The sequence below is a fragment of the Bacillus rossius genome, chromosome 2 (genome assembly GCF_032445375.1).
Source record: "Bacillus rossius redtenbacheri isolate Brsri chromosome 2, Brsri_v3, whole genome shotgun sequence".
Classification (NCBI taxonomy): Eukaryota; Metazoa; Arthropoda; class Insecta; order Phasmatodea; family Bacillidae; genus Bacillus; species Bacillus rossius.
The window spans coordinates 88857506-88880772 of record NC_086331.1 but is presented as its reverse complement, the minus strand read 5'-3'; the positions used below and the strand labels follow the sequence as shown (position 1 = coordinate 88880772).

The window sequence follows — 23267 nt, the reverse complement described above, 5'->3', positions numbered from 1 at the left end:
ATATTCATAAAAACCACTTTCATTGGGAATTTTTCTTTTCCTGATACCATTTAATTTCAGAATTACCGTTGATCCTGGACCTGTACACGCATTTCACCAGGACAAAGCCATCGCTGTCAATACGTTGGTGGTTGTTGTTTAGGTTCATGACACTGCACAATACGCGCTGAGCAGAAAGTAGGTCATCAGATGGACTACGGTTACTGGAGCCACTCTGAGACTCAGCACGGTTTGCTACCATGTTGGAAGATTTCTTAAGTGCTTGGCTATAGGAAAATTCTTGATCACTCTCTCTTAGATAACAGATTTTTCTTTGTGTGAAGCAGTTCTTGCTTTGATTCAGCAGTTTTGGTTCTTTAATCCATGAGAAGTGTTTTTAGAAACTTTACTCAGCTGTTGTTCCTGGATGGTGAAAGGTTTAATAACTTCAAACAATCCTGGAAATCAGAAAATGCATCTACAGGACCGGTAAAAAGAGAAATTCTATTGAAACGAGTGACTTCTCATAAAATAGCAGAAAGTGATGACTTTCACATACAATTGATGGATTTTTTTGCATAATTGCACAATTTTGTGCTGTAGGATTTGAGGTGGATTTACAGTCGATATTACTTCTTAATGCGACGCCATCATACTTAGAAATATTTAGATGTGCAACGGAGACTCAACGTGATTTACCCCAGCCAAATACACTTAGAAAAAAGATAGTTGAGAAATATGAAGCTCAAAATCAAGAAGCTACGGATCATTCTGAAGCTATATGGGCTAGACAAAATCAGAGAAAGTTCAAGTAAATTGTTCAAAAAAAAATTAAAATACAAATGTTTTAAATGTCACCAAAGCAGACATAAAGCTGTGAATTGTTAAAGTAAAAACTCATACAATAATGTAAAAGAATATTCTTCAACAGTTGTATCTAAAATAGTAATATAAGTGACTGAAGAGGCACTACAAATGAAGCAGACATCAATAACAGTACCTACTTGGTGTCTGGATAGTGGTTGTACATCTCACATGCACAATAATGATGTAACATTCATCAAAATAACATCTACAAAAGGTAACATTTTATTGGCCAGCAATGCAAAAACTGAAGTAGAAACTAAAGGTATTGCCAAGATCGTTACTATGGATGGAAAACTAGACAAGTCAGTAAAACTCAATGACACATCGTTAGTAAAATAATTAGGAAGAAATTTATAATCTGTTGTAAGGATAACCAGTCATGAAAATGCTGACAATTTTCACAGGCCAGTACAACCGTGTTTGGGGAAAATGGTGAAAAAAAATGTTGGCACAAGGGATGGCAATTCATACTACATTCCTGAAGATGAAAAATAAGAAAATTTAGCATCAAGAAGAAAAGTCACAAGCTTGCATTTATGTCATCATCATTTTGGTCACTTAAATAAAGATTATTTATTAGAAATTTATAAAGGTTATTAGCTATTGGCATTGAAGTTAATGGAGAAAAGAAGTTTAAAACCTGTGAAATATGCTTACAAGGGAAATGACTGTTATGAAAGATAAATGGAAATGCTGGAATTAACACATACCGATGTATGGGGACCATCACAAATGGAGTCTTTGGGGCGTGTTCAATACTTTGTCCCATTCATTGATTGCAGCACTCTGTGGCGTGAAGTTCGGTTTATCAACAGAAGAGTGACATTCTTTATGTCTTCACAGAAGTCAAGACACATATTGAAGAACAAACTAGTTGGAAAATCAATTTTTAATACCAGACAATACTGTAATAGAGAATTTGATTATTTTATAGATTTTCTGAAGAAAAATTATATTTGCTAACGTCTTACCGTTTCACAAATGCCACAACAAAATGGAGCGGCTGAATCAAAGAACAGGGCTTTAATTGAATAAAGTTATCTTTTGATGCAATCTGGGGTGAGTCATGGTTTTTGGGCTGAAGCAGTCAAATTATTTTAGAAACAGACGTTCAAATGAATAGTTTAGGTAGTTTTCCCCATTTAAAGTTTATAACAAAAGAGTACCAGATTTAAGCAGCTTGAAGGTGTTTGGTGCAAAAATGTTTGTTTTGTTAAATGCACCAGGAAAATCAAAGTTTGATCCACGATCACGGAAAGGTATTATGGTGGGTTACTCTGACAAATCTAAAAGATACTGGATATGAATTCTGGCCGAAAGAAAAGTTATTGCTATAGATGTGCAAATCCTGGAAAATGAAATTTCGAACAAAGAAAAGGGAAAAGTTGAGAGCACACCACTTGATTACTATGAAAACATTACAGTGCGTATTCAAATACCAACAGGGATACAAGAAGAAAATGACCAATTACATGTACGAGAACACACACCCGATCGTATTTTAGAGTCCACTCTGTATCAAGGACCAGGAATGCCTCGTCTAGCTAAGTCAGTTGAATGAGGACGACCACGGAAAATTTATAACCTCAGACAAAAGGCAATGTCAATGAAAATGAGGAGAAATATGAAAGTAAAGAACACACTGAAATACAACAAGAACTAAGTAACGATGAAACATTTGTCGATGTTACAGAAAATGAAGCTGAAATAATTGAAGAAGTGCACCTTGCAAATATAACGTTTAATAAATCCATGACTGGAGCTAAATGAGCTGAGTGGATGAAAGCCATTACCGTGGAAATTCTAGGTATAATTATCAACCTAAAGATAGAGCTGTTATAAAATGTTAAATTCTTCCTAAAAACAAAATAAGAGCAGATGGAATGCTAAAATGAAGATTGGCACATGATGTAGCATGTCGATTCACACAACAGCAAAGAATTGATTTCACAGGTAGCAAGGATAGACTCTGTCAGATGTTTTTAATGGTGTTAGCTACATGTAAAAAATTATCAGTTTCTCAGCTACATTTTGTTGGAGCTCACTTAAATGTGAACCTGGAAGAATAGATATTTATGGAACTACCAGAATATACTCAGAATGTGTTACAAGAAATAATTAAAGAAGATGGTAAAAATAGTAAAACAGGTCAAGAAGCTCCGAAGATGCTTTAAGTGTTGACACAAATAAACAAAATTTGTAAGTTGATAAAGGCATCATATGGTCTACGACAGGAAGGCCGACAGTGGCACAAGAGATTAAGTGAAGTGTTGCAAAGCCTTGGGTTTACTCAGGCTACAAATGGTACTTTCCTTTACTACAACATGAGTGTAGATCAGTACACAATTGTAGCTGTCTAAGTAAACAATATTTTGTACATATCAAAATACAAGCAGAAGTTAAATAACATTAAGTCATGTCTTTTAAAAATATATGAAGTCACGGATTATGGACCAGAACAGTATTGTTTAGGAGTTGAAACAAGTCAAAAGAATGGTGAGATAGAATTAAGTCAACAGTGATATATAATGGAACTCTTGAAAAAATTTAACATGGAACAATTAAATCCAGTAAAAACACCTAGCGATTTTCAAGCAAAATAGCCAGAAGGAAATCGAATCTGAAGAGAAGGAGAAGAAAATCCATTCAGGCACTTAATCGGGTTACGTATGTATCTAGCAACTGCAATTAGACCAGATATTGTGTTCACTATAAACAGATTGTCACAGTTTAATGAAACACATCAAGATATTCATTGGTCAGCAGCAAAACGGGTATTGTGCTATTTACAAGACACGCAAAATTAGGGTCAAGTTTTCAAAAAGCACTCATTTGGGATTCAAGGCCATTCTGATACAGATCATGCAACTCATGCTATTGACAGAATCTCATACATTGGATACATATTTATACTAAGTGGACCTGCTATTTCACAGCGTTCAAAGAAACAACAGTCGGTAGCAATTTCATCTACCAAGGCAGAATATGTAGCTCTGTCAGAAACATCTTGAGAAGCTGGAGTTAAAATATGTACAGATGGAAATAATTCCTGCTGATGTCCTCACAAAGCCACTACCAGTACCAGAATCATAAAATTTGAGAAGGGAGTGTTGAACAAATGAAACAAACTTTGCGTTAGCTTGTTTTGTCTGGCTTCTTTCTCTATAAAATTAATATTATTGCAATTTTTACCTAATAGTAAATGACACAGGGCTGGAAATATCATTTAAAGGTTTATGATTTGATAATGCTTACTGCCCAATCTATATTTATTTATTTGCTATGCAAAATTTTTTGAGTTAGTAGTAATAATTTTTTTTTTCATGCTTATACGTATAGTGTGTTCAATAAAACTCATCTCTTGATTCTCCTACATAAATTAAAATAAATTCTTTCACTTTAACTTGAAGTGAAACTGTATACCTTCTGTCAATTTAATTGTAAACCTTCAGCCCCTTAATTTAATTCATTTTCATAGAAAGGCTGAGATCAGAGTATTTTTCTTTTATTTAAATTTTTTGTTACTCAAATGTTTTTCATTTACCATATCATTCAGAAACACTTCAAAAAGTATCTTCAAAATCATACATAACCATCAATTCCTGTCAAATATTCTCATCATACAGAATAATGAATCATCAATGATCTGTTTGCCACAACATGAAGAGACTAATAATTACACTACATGAACACTGGTAATACAAACACAGAAAATTCGAAATTTTTCCAAAAATCAAATTCCGAAAAATTTTAATACAACATTGAGACTGTGATGAAAAAAATTCCATCACATTTGCGATGTTAAACCTTAAGTGGTCGCATCATGGTCAAAATGACCAGGTATAGTAAACTTTTGTTGCTATCTGACTATACATTCGCCCCCCTACTCCAGCCTTCCTAGTAGCAGAGTTCTTGCATTCAAGGAATTCCAGTCGGGCATTGTTCATCAGTTCTGTTTTCTCTTTCTTGTAGGGTGGACGTGTTTATATTGGGCTGGTCATTTTAACTGTGCGCGACTATTAAAGTGAGTTTTTTTTTTACATCTTCCAGAAAATAAGACAGTGTGTGACCTATAAACTGAAATCATTTAATATAACGTGTAACCCCAAATACTGCAAAAGTTTGTGTTTCTTACCATTTCTAGTGAACATTATATAACGTGTAGTTATTGGAGTGACAATACCGTAACTTCTAAAAGAGCAAGACAGGATTAGAAAACATTTTTAACATGTCTGTTTGATGAAAAAAAAAACAATGAAGATCTCTGTGGAAACTCTTCTGAATGTGAAGATCGTTTAGAAGATAGTTATCACAAAACTGACAAAGAATAATCGAGTGTTGAAAGTGATTATAAACAAAATATTCAACAGGGAATTCAGCCTTAATATCTTGGCAAAGATAAATGTTACATAATGGAATGGACTAACCAAGACAAAATATTTGTGCGAGAAAACAAACTATAATAACACATTTACCAGGTGTAAAAGGTCCAGTAAGGAATGCAAAAACCGCTCTTCAGTGCTAGAGTTTCTTTTTTCAGATTCAGTTATTGATGAAATAGTGATCTGTACCAATATTTGTATTGAAATATTTAATCAAAATTATGAACATGAAAGAGATGCCTTGGAAACAAATAAAGATGAACTAAAAGCACTTTTCAGATTACTTTATTTGGCTGGGGTACATCGAGCAGCTCACCTGAATTTGTCAGATCTATGGGCTACAGATGGCACAGGAGTAGAAAAATTATATGCAACATTATCTGTGTAGAGTAATTTTTACTGCGCTCTGCATTTCAATGATATGAATGACAGAGCAAAACGACGAACACAGGATAAATTAGCCCCTGTTAGAAAGTTGTTTGATAAATTTGTATTGCATTTTACCAAGCACTACTCCATTGGAAAGTATGTGACAGTGGATGAAACGTTGGAATCATTTCGCTGTCAGTGTAGCTTCCAGCACTACATAAAAATAAGCCTGCAAAGTATGGATTAAAAATTTTCGCTCTTACTGATGCTAGAGTGCACTATACCCTCAACGTGGAAATACACTAATCCCTCACTTAGCACTTCTTCATATTGCATGAATTCATTTAGCGCGAAGTTAATTTAACTGCCCCAGTCTTGAATAACATGAGTGTAAATTTCAGTTAGCACTAAATTGCCACTGGCAAAAAAAGTCAGGCATGACGCCACGAAGTCTGTTTCAACTCAGTAAACAACAGATGTACCGTGGCATACAGTTAGCCATACGAGGGGGTAAGAGATTCACATGCAGGACCGACTACGCTATCGGCTGTTGTATAAACATCAGCTACGGCAAGTTAAGTTGTGACTATGGAGTGTAAAGGACCAAATTTTTTTATGTCCGTGCGTATTCCGCTGTGCCGTACCATTGTCGCCCGGCCACAGACTGGGCCATGATGAACTTCAGTCTAGCCAGCATGCACAAAACATAAGCAACGTCTGTCCATTTGTCTGCCGGTCACTGTACGTGGCAAGCACCTGCAGTTGGAATCATAGTGAATCATGGCTTCCAAGTAAGAGCATAATGCATAGTGTTTAAGTATTTGAGACAAAACTAGAAGAGTTATGGCATGCAGAATGTAATGAAGGCCACTCTTATGCTGGCCACACTTTAGTTTTAAGCAAGTCAACTGTGCGTACAATCGTACAAAATAAGGAGACTATCAAACATTTATATAATACTGATGCTGTTGGTTGTACTAGCGGAAATAAATTTGACATTAGATACCGGAACAGAAATGAACAGATGATTCACATGGAAAAAGTTGTTAAATGAATGGTGCAATGAAAAAAAAATCACGGACCTGAAAGGATTGATGTAAACCAAGCAGTGATACACGAACAAGCACTTTAATTTTTGAAAAATTAAAATGTTAAATATCCAGACAGGAGTGTCGGTTTCACTGCCGGTAACGGATGGTTTGGAAAGTTCGCGGAAAGGTACGCGACGTGAGTTTAAGGTCACACCCAGGTGGGCAAGTCAACCAGCCAAATGATAACTATCTCCCGTTCTGCGGTGTCATATTTGTCATACAAATTATTTGATGGATGGTGTGACATGTTTATCATTGGGCGTTATTCTACACATTTATAACACGTAAAGAATATTTCCCTACACATTTTGGAACACATTAAATAAATTAACCTCGTTATTTATAGAGATCAATGCTTCAGAATACGCAATTTCAGATAACACAAACCTTTTTAGGAATACATTAGTTGTTTTAAGTGCAAGGACTCAGCCTAATGGCCCATTCAAGCTAGAAAAAAATACACACTAAGTTTTTGAAAGGATGGTTGCTCCAATTCCCGGAAGTGGACAGAATATTACTACAGACAATTGGTTCACTTCCATCCCACTTGTTCATAATCTCAAAAACAAACATTGGTTGTCTTTGTTGGCACCATTAATAAAAATAAAAGGGAAATACAGCCCCTATTTTCGCAAGCTTAACTTAGCCCGAGACCTAGCAACATGTTTGGTAAAAATATTTTTTTTCCCTAGAAATTTTCAATACCAAGTCAAAATAACCGTGCGTGATCACTGATGAAACAAAATACAGTGCAACCTAATAAGGATTATGAAAAGATTAATTCAGCAGTATGAACATTCAGCTAATTATTTAAGGCTAAGATCCTAAGTTTCTCCCAAGCATGCAGAGAAAGAACATAACACACTTAGTTCCAAAATCCTCGATAGAGAGCACTCGCTGTAAGGATGAGCGATGGACGGGTGAGAGGGGTACTAGTGGAGGAGTAGAAGAAAAGAACGCGCTTTTCTCAAAATTCCTTATCGCCCAGCGGGATGTCATGTTCTTCGACGAGCCTAAAAAAGGGGATGGGGGAAGCCAGCCAACTGCCTGCCTCGAAGAGAAGTAAGATTTCCGCTCGGTTTTCTCTGTCAATTCTCCCCAGATTTCTTCGAACGTTCGACCCTCAAAGCGCGTAAGAGGATAAATATTACTATTTTCGGTACATTTCAGTTCTAAACCCGTAAGTAACCGTATACAACCCAGCAGAATTATAATAAATATTAATTTTGTGCATACATAAGCAAACAAATATAAAGAACACTTCACATATACGATAAACATATTGTACATTTTACTGTGGTGTGTTGGTGGCGAAACTCTCAGATTTGGTCTCTTCTGCAAGTTACGCAAGATCAAGTTTTTAGTTATTTATTATAGCATATTCGACAAGTTTGACATGCTTATACTAAATAAGCTAATCCATGAGATGACACAAGAACTCTCGTACACAGCTGACCACTACAATCAGTGAGGTTGGCCAGTAATGCAGTTTTCCTTCCCGTAAAAAAAAAATGTTTTGTTATATACTGTACGATAAAGGTTTTGCGCTTCTACAGGTTTTCTTGCTTTACACATTTTGTCACAGCTATATGATTGAACATCTAGTTACGTGACTTTCTCATTCAAAACGGTATTTTTTGATACATGATTAAAATTTATAGTTTTCTGTATGACGATATAAAAGGTGACCTTTTTAAACAATCAATATATATTTGTAGCTGAATATATCTCCAGAAAATATTGCAACTTATTGCACTAATTTTAGTTGCTTGAATGTATTATGCATGTAAATATGTATACATGAGGATAGAACTGAAGCATTTTTCTTGTTTGCTTTTTCAGCCGACCTGCAGCTTGTGGCTTTCGATAACCCCTTCATTTTTATTTATCATGTATGATGTTTGAAATCTATATTATTAGTTGCTCAATGTCCCTGGCATTCGTCAAATTTTGTTCTTTTAAAAATATGTAATTAAAATTTACAAAATAAGCTATCATTTGGTAATTTATTATTGCAACATTAATATTGGCATAAGTATAATTTACGGCTGTCACGTCTGACGAAATGGAGAGCACCTTCATGCTATCCCTACGGGTTACGTCACCATCACCGGTTGTTCTCCTTGTAGGTATTTATGTACTGCAGGTCGGACAGGCACGAAATAACATATGTTGTAATTAATAATTAATATTTCTATAATTATAATTTAACTCTGAAAGGGTCCCAGACATTTACCACGAACCGCCTTCGCTACCCAGTAAGAAGTGTCGGAATGAAAATATGTACGGAGTAGGCTAATCGTCATAGGTAACAAAAGAATATTTCAGAGGTAGCTAGATAAAGTGATACGCGAAAAGTAGTAATTCCCCCCCTTCCCAAAACACTAAAAAACAATCAACATGTCACCACATGCAAAACACTGCTTCAGATCTGGACCTGGATCATTTAAGTAGGAAAGAGGCGTGCATAAATTACGACCACTGATGTAATACACGGAAATCAACCAGAGTCCAAGTGATTAGGAGCGAGGAATACTAGTACAATAAATATAAGTCATGGACGTAGTTTTATAGTAATTTATACTCACGTTTTAGAAATTGTAATTGCTGCTTGACAAATTTACATTTTAAAATTGCATAATAAAGAAAAATTGAGAAACAGTAAAAATAAGTAAGCTTAGTTAGTATATAATTAAATGTCTTCGGACAAACGGAAATAAAACAATTTGAGGACAAATTATTTATTAAATAGCAATGTATTAAACAAATGTTGTAGAAAAATAATTACACATTCATTGCAAATTAATAAAAAATATTATAATTTTTCTTAGATATACAAGTATCATTACATTACATTTTCGGCAACTGGTACACATAATTATGCTATGGGCCCTGTTGATTATACATTTACACTTTTTAATCAATAATACGTATGGGCATAAACATATGAGGCACAGAAAATAACAAATATTAATTGATTTACACTAAAATCTACCCTGTTTACATAGCATACAAACACCAATACAACACTAATTTGAAAAACGTTTTTGGAGGTAAACATAATTTTACTAAAATGACTCTGAAATTGAAGTAGGCTCTAATAGCATTACAACATGAGTACTATAGATTGGTTCCTCCGAGCCCAGGCTTCAGGCTGAGGATTGAGGATGGGGTCAATGACCGATTGCTCTGACGTCACAGTGACCATTTTTGGTGTCAAAATTCCTCAAAAATGACTCAAAATGACTCATAATTCCTTTAAAAAAATTCCTTTTTTTGAGGGAAAAATTCCCGTTTTGAGGGAAAATTTCCCGTTTTAGTCCTCAAAAATGTCAGTGGCTTGAAAATTCCTAAAAGCTGCATAAATTCCTTAGCATCAAGCTGCTCTAAGCCGCCGAGGTCATAACAGTAACAATTAGGATGACATCACCGCCATTTTGAATTATGTCGTAACTGTTCAATTATCAGTACGCCTACCAATATGAAAATCAGTATTTTTTATGCTAGAAAATCGAGAAAAACTTTAAAACTTATAAAATAATTAAATTAACAAAATTTAAATAAAAAATATTTAAAAACACCGCTGCACATATCATTACGGCCACCATCTTGGATGCTAGAAATGTTGCATGTTTCGTTACGCCCGCCATATTTGATGTGTATAACGTCATCGTTGTACTTTTTGTTACACCCACCATCTTGAATTATAGATCATTGCAATTTTTGTAATGGCCGGCATCTGGATAAACTGTAACTATTGTCCAAAATTTTTTTTTTTAAATTTATAAAAAATAAACATTTAAATAATATCACTTTGCTATCTTGGATTATGAGATCACTATCACCATCTTGAAAATCCGTATTTATTTTCAGATTTTAATAAGAAAATATTTAATATTTATAAAAAAATTAATCAAATTTTAATATATTATTACATAAAAAACGCACTTACAAAATGAAGCTCGGAGTGCTCAGTTTGAACCCAGTGAGTGGAAAAAAAAAAAAAAAATAGCGACCGATCCTTCCTCCATAGAAGCCGCCAGCAGGATGACTTCCCACCACTAACGCTAAGGTATATATATCGCCAGCTAGTATGACGTAACGCCCACCATCTTGGATTATGACATCACAGTCGTCATATTGTTTACGTCTGCTAGAGTGCGCTACCACCATGTTTGTTTAATTTTTATACATACGATATTTGCAACAGTTACGACATAATTCAAAATGGCGGTGATGTCATCCTAACTGTCAAGGTCATGACCTCTGCGGCTTAGAATGGCTTGACGCTAAGGAATTTACGCTGCTTTTAGGAATTTTAAAGCCGTGGACAGTTGAGCACTAAAACGGGAAATTTTCCCTCAAAACGGGAATTTTTCCCTCGAAATTTGAATTTTTTTTTAGGAATTTTGAGATATTTTTGAGGAATTTTGACACCAAATATTGCCGCCGTGATGTCAGAGCAATAGGTCATTGACCCCATCCTCAATCCTCAGCCTGAAGCCTGGGCTCGGAGGAACAAAAATATAATACTACTACTAACATGTTTATTTAGGCCGTTCCGAATTTAAGTATGTAGTTATGTGCTTGCAACCTTGTGTACTTCACTTGCCCTTGACGAATCTGTATAGGTTCAATGTTTGGCCTCTTCACATGGTACTATCCAGCCTAAAAGGATGTTAACATTTTATTTTTGCACACAATTTTTATTGAGGAAAAAAGTTTAGCCGAAAATAGTCATTTATAACACTTAATTGCTGTCCCGTGAATTTACTGCAATTTAATTTATTATTTTACCTACATTTTGTAGTTACGAACGGTAGGCTGTGTATGTGCAAGTATTTGTTTAAACTTCTTTGTAAAAGGTGTATAAATTAATGTTTTCATTAAATTTATAATAAAAATGGCTTGTTTTTAAGAGTTCTTAAATTTTTAAAATCAAATATAACCTACAAATCTTTTTTTTTTTCTTTTTTCAAAATGGTGACGTGTTTTCAACTGGAAGTACGTGAGAAGTACACAGATTTGTTTACTTGCGTACTTGAATATACTTCACTTTCAGTTATGCAACCCTTGTATGTCACTTCCAGTGACAAGTAAGTATAGTATTATATACTACAGGCGAATACGGACACGGCCTTACAATCTTCAATTTATCTAGAAGAATTAATTAAAATTAAATAGTGTTTAAAATTTATTTTATGAAACACGAAAGGCTATTATAAAGTTTAAATCCACTACAGAAACACTTGCCAAGGCAGTATTTTTTGTGGTTCTCTGCATGTGTATTTTTTGGTTGTTTCTGGTTCGACAATAAAGTATTTTTTCATGTTGTTTTCATATATAAAATGGATACAAAGATAAAAATATAAGGAACAGGATGAATCTTAACGATTTAATTAGTTCTCTGTAGTGACTGAGGTGGTTTAATCATTTAAATCCTTACTGTTAATTTTTTATTGTTTAACATGGATTTGTTTATAACTCTAAAAATTAATGCCGCAACTAATAGAGTGATTATAAAAAAATGCTGTTCATATGCAATTGTATTGGCATGAATTTGCTAGCCTTTAAATCATTGAAATAAAAGTAATAATTTTCTTTTTTATAGTTAGGTAGATTTCGAAGAATGACTTCATTTATATATATTGTTTTCATAAAAATTTATGTAAGTGTGTGTGTATGTCTATATATATATATATATATATATATATATATATATATATATATATATATATATATAGACATACACACACACTTACATAAATTTTTATGAAAACAATAACTACGTAATTTTGCACAAAACATTTTCAAACTAATACCAAAAAAAAGCATTGAGAAATCTCGGTCGATTTTGTTAATGGCAAATATCCAACCAATGCAGCAGAAATGGGGAAGGTTTATTTTTTTTAATAGGACAATTGCGATAGCCCCCCGCATCCTTATGAAGGGTTATTATACCTCGTTAAATTCATACGAAAAACTTGTCAAAATAACTGCAAGGAATAATAACAAGAGGCTAAACTACAAAAAAAATTCTTAAATTCCTTAGCAGGCACGCCATTAAATCAGTTCCAATTGTTTGTAAACTTTAGATGTTATCTAAAAAATGTTTATAAAGCGATTTTTGACAAGTCTAAACATTGTTACAAGGAGTTCAAACGATTGGAATTGAAATTCAAACAAAAATTATAATATTATTGCCATATAAAATATAAAATACAATCTTATTTTCTGCAAACTTAATAAATAGTATCTACAACTTTCGTCTGAAACAACACTTTATACGACCAACCATACTGTAAGGGACTGAAAAGAACAGTGGCTAAAGAACAGAACATTTCTTAACTACCTTACTAAATTCACTACCAAATCTGATAAAATTTATTGAAAATCTTCTAAATAGTATCTAAAACGTTTCTCTGAAACAAACTTTCGTACATTTGAGAATATTTGGGTTTTTTAAAGAATTATGATGGAGTCATCCGCAAAGCTTATTTTTACTGATTCTTCCGCATCATTCGCGTATTCATTAATAGGACAGGACAATGCTTCTGAGGCCACTTGCGTAACCCCAGTCTCCCTGGATTTAATTATTTTTATATTGTATAAAGTTTATTCCAAGTTGATTCATTTTTTTAATTAGACTGTTTCAGTATTATGTGTATATTAATTTTTAAACACGTTTTTATAAGCGCTTCTAGCTTTTCTTTAATAAACTTGGCCGTTATCATATAGAGTGCGGTAGTGTGCAAACTCTAAACTTAAAAATATTTTTCATTGGTATCAGAATTTTTACGAGTGTACTTATATTATTTCGTGGTGTATTGTAATATTTATTCATTGTAATATTTTATTATACTTTGTTTATTTTACGTTAATTATTCTAACTGTGTTGAAGCAGGTCATCACTGTACAGCATTCCTTCCCCTCCTTTCCCTTCCCCTCTCCTCCTTTCCCCTCCCTCTCCAACTTCCCCTTCCTATCCCCCTCTTCCTCCCTTCCCAGCCGCCTCACCAGCGCTCTCTGTTGAGTGTTTTACCGGGCCTATATATACTCCGGCTCCTAGCTCAGACCTGCCAACATTCAAATTAAAAAAATCATGAGGTCCTCAATAAAAATGTTCAGGCCCATAAATACAGGTTAGATATAAAAAACAACAAATGAGAATCTTTAAATTTAAGTGACATACCTGTACATATGTTACATGGTCTGTGCTTCAAAATTTATTTCAACAAATTATAGGTTGCAGATTTAATTTAGTTGAACATAATTTAGCGCTGTCGTGTAGTGATCATGCAGGGCTGCAACTACAAAAGATGTAAAATAACATTCTGCTCATGTAACACTATCACTGTTCACAGCAAAATTAATTTTTTTATTGGTAACAATACACTTCACGTGTTTGTTGTGTTTTTTTGTAGCGACATGTTTCACAATGTCTCCTCTTCCACTATGCGAGATAGAAAAATCAGCAGGGCACACACTACAAAACGCAAAATTGCTTCCTTTACATGACTCGAGTATTGATGGAAACTCGTTACTGTAAGCTTTCGTAAAACTTGTTTTGTAACTTTTACAAACAAAATCTTGGGGCCCCGAAAAATCGTGAGGAAACACTATTTTGGCGTGAGGGCGTGAGATGGACCTTAAAATCGTGAGCCTCACACAAAAATCGTGAGAGTTGGCAGGTCTGCTAGCTTATTCGTCGCAGTCTCTCGGTCTCCTGACTCGAAGGCTGTCACTGCGGGGGTGGCGCTGCGTTCTGGTATGTACTCGGCTGTGAAACTTAGCGTCTGTATTTAAGTATGAAGTATTATTCTTGCCTGCGCGTTGTGGCCGCGCCTTCATTTTTGTATTTCTGCCATGTACTGTAATGTTTCGTATTTGCTATCAATGTTGGACCCTTCAGGTCATTCTTTGAATTGAGTTTCTTTTGCTAACGCCGAGTACTGCCCGTAGCTTTGCGTAATATTTCTGCGGTTGTATATGAGCATGCCACTATGGCATTGGACACTTCTTGTCAAGCCGCATTATAATTTCTTTCTCGCTTTTGCTTTCAGCCTAGCGGCCCATATTACTTGTTTGCTACTTCTAACGCTTCGCCACCATGCCCGCTTTACTCTCACATTGTTTTAAATTGTATGAATGATTGTACTTATTCCCGCGGGAGCGCATGAGCAGCGCATGATGATTATAAATTGCTAACCTGTAATTAAGTCATATAATGTATGTCATATGTTTTCGCTCTAGAGGCAATTTATTATGAATAAATTATATTTTTTGTAAAGCCTTATATACATTTTGCTAAAGCACCAGCTTTCCACTGTCGTTGGGTTTTAATGTAAAAACCCCCTCCCTGCTTTGACTGTTGTGGTCTAGGAGGCTACAGTGTAGCGGTACTTACGAGAATTAATGAGAACTATCTAGGGGAGTGAGGGGTGGTAGAGAGGAGGGGGCGTGACGTCAGGTGACGTGACCAGTGTGATTCCGCTCCCAGCGGATTGCCAGGACTGTGTGTTTGACCGCCGGCCTCGACGGACCTTTTTTTTGCGGCACTGCTCATGAAGTATGCAGTGTTAGCCCGTGCGAACTCGGATCCCAGCCTTGGGGGACTCGCCTTTTGGTTCCTTACGTGAACTAGAGTTAACAGCAATAGTCTGTAATCATCGAAAATTGCTTTGGTTTGCTGCAGTCAATGTTATTTAAATGGATTTTATGAAAAGTGGAATTTCGCACGGCCCGGCGATTTGGATGGTAATTTTTTGTTTATCACTACTTCACTTCCAGTGACGGTAATGCCATGGCTAGTTTCGCAAAACAAAAAAAGCGGTGTTACGCGAGCGCGCGACGGTGTGAGGCAGGTGACAAGCCACAAAAGCATCGCGCTGCTAGTAGCGCAATAGTGAGTGGGGTTTATGCCCGGCCCCGATAGTCTACTGCATCAAAGGTATGCTTCAGCACCAAGTAAGTGACACGACTGGATTTTAGTACTTTATTTTCCCCGCTGGTATGAAACATGGTTTAAAGAAGATGTGTTTTTGAAAACATAGTGCGGCGACTGGATTTAGCATTGTGGAATATAAGGCCTGAAGTACGTCATAATTTTTATCCCCCCCCCCTCCCCCTCTTCGTAAGAGACTTTTGGGACTTTGGTTTAGAATTTATTTTTCTGTAATTTTGTCTGTAACCAAATGTCGTTTGTCTGTTAATTCAATTATAGCAAATAAAAATGCCACCTAGAGTTTACCTTATAAGGCCCATTTCCTTTTTTGGTATGACTATACATTGTTTGGAAAGAATTTAATTTTCAGGATCATTGGTTTTTTAACTCATTATTGTGCCTATCACTGTAGAGTTTCCGGGATTGTCGTTAAATTTAGTTGAGTATGCTATTACAGCTTTTTGCGCACTTGCCATTTGTTAAGTCAGTCTATGCGCATCTTTTAAGCTTAAATCCATTAGAAACTCAGGATGTTATTAGTGACGTGTACACGGGACTGGCGTGGTGGGTGCGGACGTGTACAACTACCCCGGCATAAGGGGAGTTGGCCACACTTCCTTGGGCAACCCTGATATTTGTTGTTTGGATATCAGAATGGACAATGCGGCCAATCATTCAGGTTGAGCAGAATGGGTACTATATGCTTCATGTCATTAAGATAAAACTGTAATAATTTGTGTGATTTTTAACTATTCCCAGTTAAAATTAATTTTTTTTATTCAACATTATACTTTGATTAATTGTGTTAAATGTGTTAGATGCTTTACAAAAAATTCCTATTGATTCATTGGTATCTTTTATAATAAAAAATCAGCAAAAGTTGTTTCAGTGCTTCTAGCTGTTGTAAATTTGATAGTATTTTATAATTTCCATACATATAATTTTAACACATTGTTCTAATATTTTTGCAAATCTAGATGTAACTGCTATCAGACGATAATTTTATATACTGGATTTATTACCTTTCTTATGCAGAGAATTAGTTCTTACAGTTTGAAGATATTATGGAAAGATTCCAGTAGTAAAATATGAGTTTATTATAGGAAATAAAGGAACGTATATACCATTAGAAAACCAACCAACAATAAAAAAAATTTAATTTTAAAAATTACTTTACTACACATAAATCACAAATTTTAAATTGCCAAAATTACAATAACATTCAAACTATTGCGTGACCTGATACTCACAGAGCGGACCATGGGGCGAAAGAGGACGCGTGTTGCTGTCAAAAGTAAAATAAAGAAAATACACTTATGCGGTTTTGAAACCAAATAATTAAAATATTTTAGCAAACACTGCACGCTTGTAAGCGTACAACTACTACATTGGTATGGCACAGTTTTGCTAGTACATCTTTCAGATTTCTAACCACATAACGTACCTAGTTTTATTATGTATAATAATTTTTAATGTATATTATATACTAGGTCATGTTGGATTCACACAATAGGACTATTAACATAAATAAAATAAACTTTGCTATGATAGAGAATAAAATTATAACAATAAAGTTCTATAAAGTACCTTTAAATCAAATCGGTGAAATATTAGGAAATAAATGTTTCAATGTTCAATATAGTTCGAAGGAAATGGAAGAGTTTTCGTCTATTAGCTTCTTTCTATCCTCAAAATACAACGACTTACTGTCACCGAGACCAGTTTTATAGTCGATCGTTTCAAAGAAATGTCATTCCCGACAAAAATACTCTACGATAGTTGGAATATCTAGCAGGCAAACTCTAAACTCATCATGCCTGACGTCTAGCGGCGTAATGCTGAACTCACACATCATTCGTCCATTTCACGAGCTACACGCGTCCTTTAAATAACAAGTTTTAAACTCTGTGCGGTATGCAATCATTTAAGCAACATGGAATTGTTCAGGATACTTGATTTACATTGTGTGCAAAGCAAAAGCCTTGTACACTTTTTATAAATACCCAATATTTAGTTTTTAAATTTTCTTAATTAAAAATTAATAAAAAATTATTTTTTGAGAATTGTTTTTTATCATATTTTACAAATTCAAAGCTTTCTTTACAAAACTACTGCTTAACGTTTGTTTACCTACAATGATATTCACAGGAGAAAAAATTTCCCTGGTGGCTGCAAAACTATGGATCTTAGCCTTAAGGGCATATGTAGTGGAATAGAATACAAAATATACTGCATAAATTATTAAATTAATTCTAGTACTGTAAAATAAATCTATTATTAGTCAAGCCATAAAACATATTTCAAAAATAAAAATGTCATTATGTTTTGTATTTTGTAATGTATAGTTTACTGATATTTTTCTCATTTTTTAAAGTAACATTCACATTTTTATGCAAACACAACAGCTGGAACTTAAATAGAAAATACTGTAATCTTCATTCAGCATAAGGTAAGATAATCAGTTTAATAATATAGTGAAGTCCCAATAATGTGAATTTTCGGTAATCTGAAAGACCGCTTAATCCGAAACCCAAAAAGAACTAAGGTTATAATAAAACTACAGTGCTACTAAATAATACATAAAAAATATATTTCTGAAAACTACAACCAAATTCAAAGTTAGACAATGTACTGAAATGACCTACTGACCTATAACTAGCACAACTTACACTACTGTACTAGGCAGCATTCCGCTCTCTTATCACCCATTTCGTCCCAAAATTTGGTTATGTTTAAACAGTTCTTATAAAACAAAATGTATAATCACATGTAATAATATGTATTCTTAATTTATATAATCACACATTATTAAGTTTATTTTAAGAATGATTTTGCTTAATCAAAAATATTTGTTAATCTGAAAAGGGTCTGATCCCAATCATTTTGAATTATCGGGCCTCCACTGTACAATATTGTGCCAGCACTGCATAAACATAGCATCTATTGACTTGACAGTACTGGAATTTATATGTAATGTAATTTCAGTTATAAAATTTAAGAGCCAAGAAGTTGTGAGACTTAGACTGGCTGACACTATACACAACAAAATACATAAAATATGAAATTTGACACAAAAATAACCTACAAAATAATAAATTGAAAAAATAAAAAAAATAGATGATTAACACATATTATGCTACCATTTTGTATTTATGTAAGGAAAAACACCAAAGAGATTAACAAATACAATAACCTGTAAAAATTCAATACACTACTTGAAAGATGATTATATTACATCACTTTATGGCCATCACTTACATTAATTATTCAGATAACCAAGTATTAACTTATAATTTTTATGATCGAAAGGATTTTAACATTGAAATGTTTTTATAGTTGACTAAAATTCCGGGTAAAGCTGCATGCATTATCATTTACTTTACAGGTAGAAAAAAGAAAGATTTGAATTTCCATCCAAAATGCATAGTGTTTCCATGTCAGTAGAGGTGAGAATTTGGACAAAGTAAATTAGGTAAGACTTGGGACACAGTAGCCACTGCATGAAGTATGAGGTCTTATGCACGCCCAAGTAGTTGTGTGTGTATGCCCGCATGCCAGACGACTGACACTGCAATGATGTAGTGAGGAAAATATGCACTGTAGGCTGGTGCTTTCATGCACACACACATGAGCTATTCACTAACGCATGCTACTTAAATTCATTCATATAGAGTTCACAGAAAATCATTCATTCAGGATTCTCACACTATTAATATAGACATTTTTCCACAGTATTGCCAGTTCTCCCTGTTCAACCAAATATTTTCTCCTGTCTCATCATTCAACCTTGCAAGATAACATAAATACTTATTGAAACACATTTCAACCATAAAGGTTATAAAATTACAAATTACTATAAAATCTTTTCCAGTACAATATACAATTTTCTATGTTACCATTTCCATCAATGCTACGCAACTAATTTTGATACATCTGTGATATAAAACCACATTATTTTATCAAACTTTGACCCAATAAATACATTATTGATTGTGACAATGTGAATGACTATCCACAATTAATGGTGCTTGAAATCATCAAATCAATACACAGTTGATTCACTGGTTGTTTCTCTTTGTTTGATTAATGACGAAAACAGATGGCTTTTTTAATGCACATGAATTTGTGATTACAATACAATCTGGTTTTAACACATCAAAAGAACACTACTATTAAAAATTACTTATCCAGTTTGATAAAAATATTTTGTTAATTTCCCAATGTTTTCCAGGCTTTGGAGTCATCTTTTCGTATCCCTTAGCATTATAGTATGTGTATGACCAAGCAAATTAATTACTGACAAGGTAACTCTCAAAAAAATATTGCTTACATTAATTCCACTAGTGCCTAATGATGCATCATCTTTCTTCCCACAAGCAGTTTTATCTGCATGAGGATCTGTAATAAATTATCACAGATGTTCTATTGACACATATACATATTTGCGCCTATCTTCTATTTTCGGTTTCATTACATCGCAAACTGTAAAACCAAAACCATAAACTGAGCTCAGATGTTTAACAGAATTAAGCTTCCTCAGTAACATAGAAGTTTTCTTAGTGTAATACTGCTTTTTTATTTGACACTAGTAATCTTAGGTTTTCCTTTTATCAGAAGTTAGAAGTTAGTCCTCATAAGCTAGGGTGTTAGATTACACTACACTAGCATAGACATATGCTCATCTACAGTCCACTACAAACCCTACCAGCATTGATGTTACATACGGATAGCGAGAGTTTCGGATAACAGAATTACAGAAAGTCCGAGAACATGTCAACTGGTATTCAAACTGGCTGTGAGGAAAGTGGTCATACCATAGTAAAATCATTACTCCAAAGCCCAAGAAATTAAACATGTGCCATTTAAGTGAAACAAAATGGATTAATCCACAATAGAAAAAAGAAAAATACATTACATGCCACATTAAAAAAAAATTGTCATTAATTATTTAAATATTACTTCAATAATATCAAGTAAATTTTAATTTGTATAAAATAAAACATAACTTTTACTTACACTATCCGGTATCCACATAATTTTTGTTGTTGGATATGGATGGTCAAAAGAACTTTTTGCACTAAATTCCGAGGTATCCTCATCCAATGACACTATTTGTACTCTGTTGTTATACTCTTCAACAAAGCTTCCTAATGCAAGCCTGTAATTGCAGGAATTAACTATGAGATATTAAAAATGCCATTCCTATTTTTAAACTTCATAGAATTACACTCAGAAAGCACTCTTATCTGCAAAAAAATAAATTATCTTATCACAAACCCTATGTAAAACAAATATTTCCACTACCTAACTTAAGGTATTTTCACACTCACCTTATAGTATCAATTTGAGACAGAAGCTGTAATCCTCAACCAATTTTATTTTACACCACATAAATAACTAAGGTTTTGTAAACAATTAGTGTAATAAAGCCAGACTGCAAAGCTGCAAGTGTTCTTAAACATCTGAGGTACCAAAATTTGTTATTTTAATTACCAAAACATGCAAATTGTTTTAAAAACCAAATCTTTAGTTAGAAATACATGTTTTTTTTTGCTTAAAGATGTTAGCTCTTAATGTTAATAGAGTTATGGAATTTGAATTGTTTTGTTAAATAACCATAAAAGTTGACCACAGATATAGTACATTTATTTATTAATATTGTAACAATTTCATTTATAAAATGTATAATGAAAGCACACTAGTAAAATCTTACAACAGGCAAGCAAACAACCAAAATATATGAGGAAATAATGTCAGCACTACTTAAAATTACAGTGCCAGTAAACATTTTAGAACATTTTCATGCAAGAACTACAATGTCCACATCTTAGGTTCACGTTGTTAATAAAAATTCCATATTTTAAAATAGAATTTGATGATTTTCAACTTCTTAAAACAAACTTAAAAATAAGCTGTAACAGAGTAAAGCAGTATTGCAGGCATTTTCTACATTTCAATAACAAAACACTACCTTAAACAGAGGACCTCAATAGTAGAAAAATTAAAAACTAACTAACAAGCATATGTGCTATTGATGGTGTATTACAAAGTACTTTTGGGTTATGTCATGTTTTTGGAAAGAAATAACTGCTTATATAAACAAATAATGCTGCAGTTCTTAAACTACATGCATTTTATAGAAAATTTTTGAATTTGCACACATAAATCTCTTCCTCATGAGTCTTCTTATTTTTCTTAAAAAGGTGGTTATTACTGGACATTGTATTCTAAAGACAAGCCACTAATAAATGCTTGTGAAACCTATAAATTATCTTGGTTTTCTTTAGTAATGTGCTTCGTAATTGGTTAGAAAATTCAATGAGGCAAGTTTACATAAGTGCATTAAATTTAAGCTAGCGAGAAAAATCAACTACAGTAGCACCTTGATTTTAGAATCCAGTCAATAGCATTTCCCCATTAAACACACAAATTTGTTTTAGTAGAATAAACTGGACTTTGTTCACAATACCAGGTACTAAAAATACTTTGTTAAGACTGAAGGATACTCAGAGATATATAACTATCTACTGCTGGCCAAAAGGTTTCATCATTAATACACACAAAAATTATTTTTACATTTTTGTAGCAAAAAATTTAAAAAAAAAATATGAAATAATTTTGTTACAAACTAGAGCAATGCCGGGACACGTGCAGGTGCAGAGCTGGCTGGCGACTGCCGCAACATGATATGCGCCGCGTGCACCTGGAAGATAAAGAGGATTGTCGCTTTACCCCCTCCTTCCCACCACTCCCCGCGCGGCGCCCTGCCTTTGACACGTAACTGACACCAGACAGCTGGGAGTTACGCGAGCTGCCGACACGTGTATCGAGAGATTTCTACCGTCGTGTCGGCGCGGAATGACGCGACGGGCCCCGGCCGCTCTCGTGAGTTCTGGAATTGCGCCGGGGCCTATATATATGCCCGAGGACGCAGATAGAGAGAGTCAGTCAGTGGAGTTCGGAGTGTTCAGTTGGGAGTTCTCCCGCGGCGTTTCCGGGCGATAGTGTCGCGGGTGCGGCAGAGTAGCGAAGTCCTTGGACAAAGGTTCCAGGGCAGGGAGTGAGTGAGTTCAGTGGAGTCGGGAGTTTTCCCGCGGAGGAGTTTCCGGGCGATAGAGTCGCGGGCGCGGCGGAGTCCCGAGCGAAGTTACGGGCGAGGAGTCGAGCGGATCCTCGGCGAAGGGGAAGTGCGTCGGCGGCGGCGGAGTGTGGCGACGGAGTCCCGCGGTGGAGATCCACGAGGGGTGCTGTGGCCCAGCGAGGTGTGTGCAACGAGTGACTGGGGAATAGACCTTTTTTTAAGTGTAAATAATTATTTGCCATTTTAGAAGATTTTTGTAAGTGTCATAAGTAGTGTCAATAAATAAAACTGTGTAGTGTAATAAAATCTTTAATTGGGCTAACCTTTACGAACCCGTGGTAAATAGTAATAATATTATTCTTAGTATTCTGTACTCTGCAGTAGCTTGAAGACTAATGCTGCTAACAGAAGATAATACTAGCAGCACTGCCTTGTCCTATGCTTTAAGTAACTATATGTTAAATTCTAATGACTTAGTGAATCTCTAGTGCCCTATAGGACAAAGAGAATACATGACTATACATAAATACTATCTCAGTTGTAAATTTTCCCGT

General features: G+C 34.5%; 1 protein-coding gene across 7 annotated transcripts in view; it reads right to left on the bottom strand.

Moving 5' to 3' along the window:
- The window catches only part of LOC134529439 (DDB1- and CUL4-associated factor 7), a 200128-nt gene that overhangs the window by 45151 nt on the left and 131710 nt on the right, over nucleotides 1–23267 (bottom strand). For all 7 annotated transcript variants that reach the window (XM_063363539.1, XM_063363534.1, XM_063363540.1 and 4 more), the window contains exon 4: nucleotides 20649–20790. In XM_063363539.1, the coding sequence (XP_063219609.1) occupies nucleotides 20649–20790 (142 nt within the window). The remainder of the gene's footprint in view (nucleotides 1–20648; nucleotides 20791–23267) is intronic.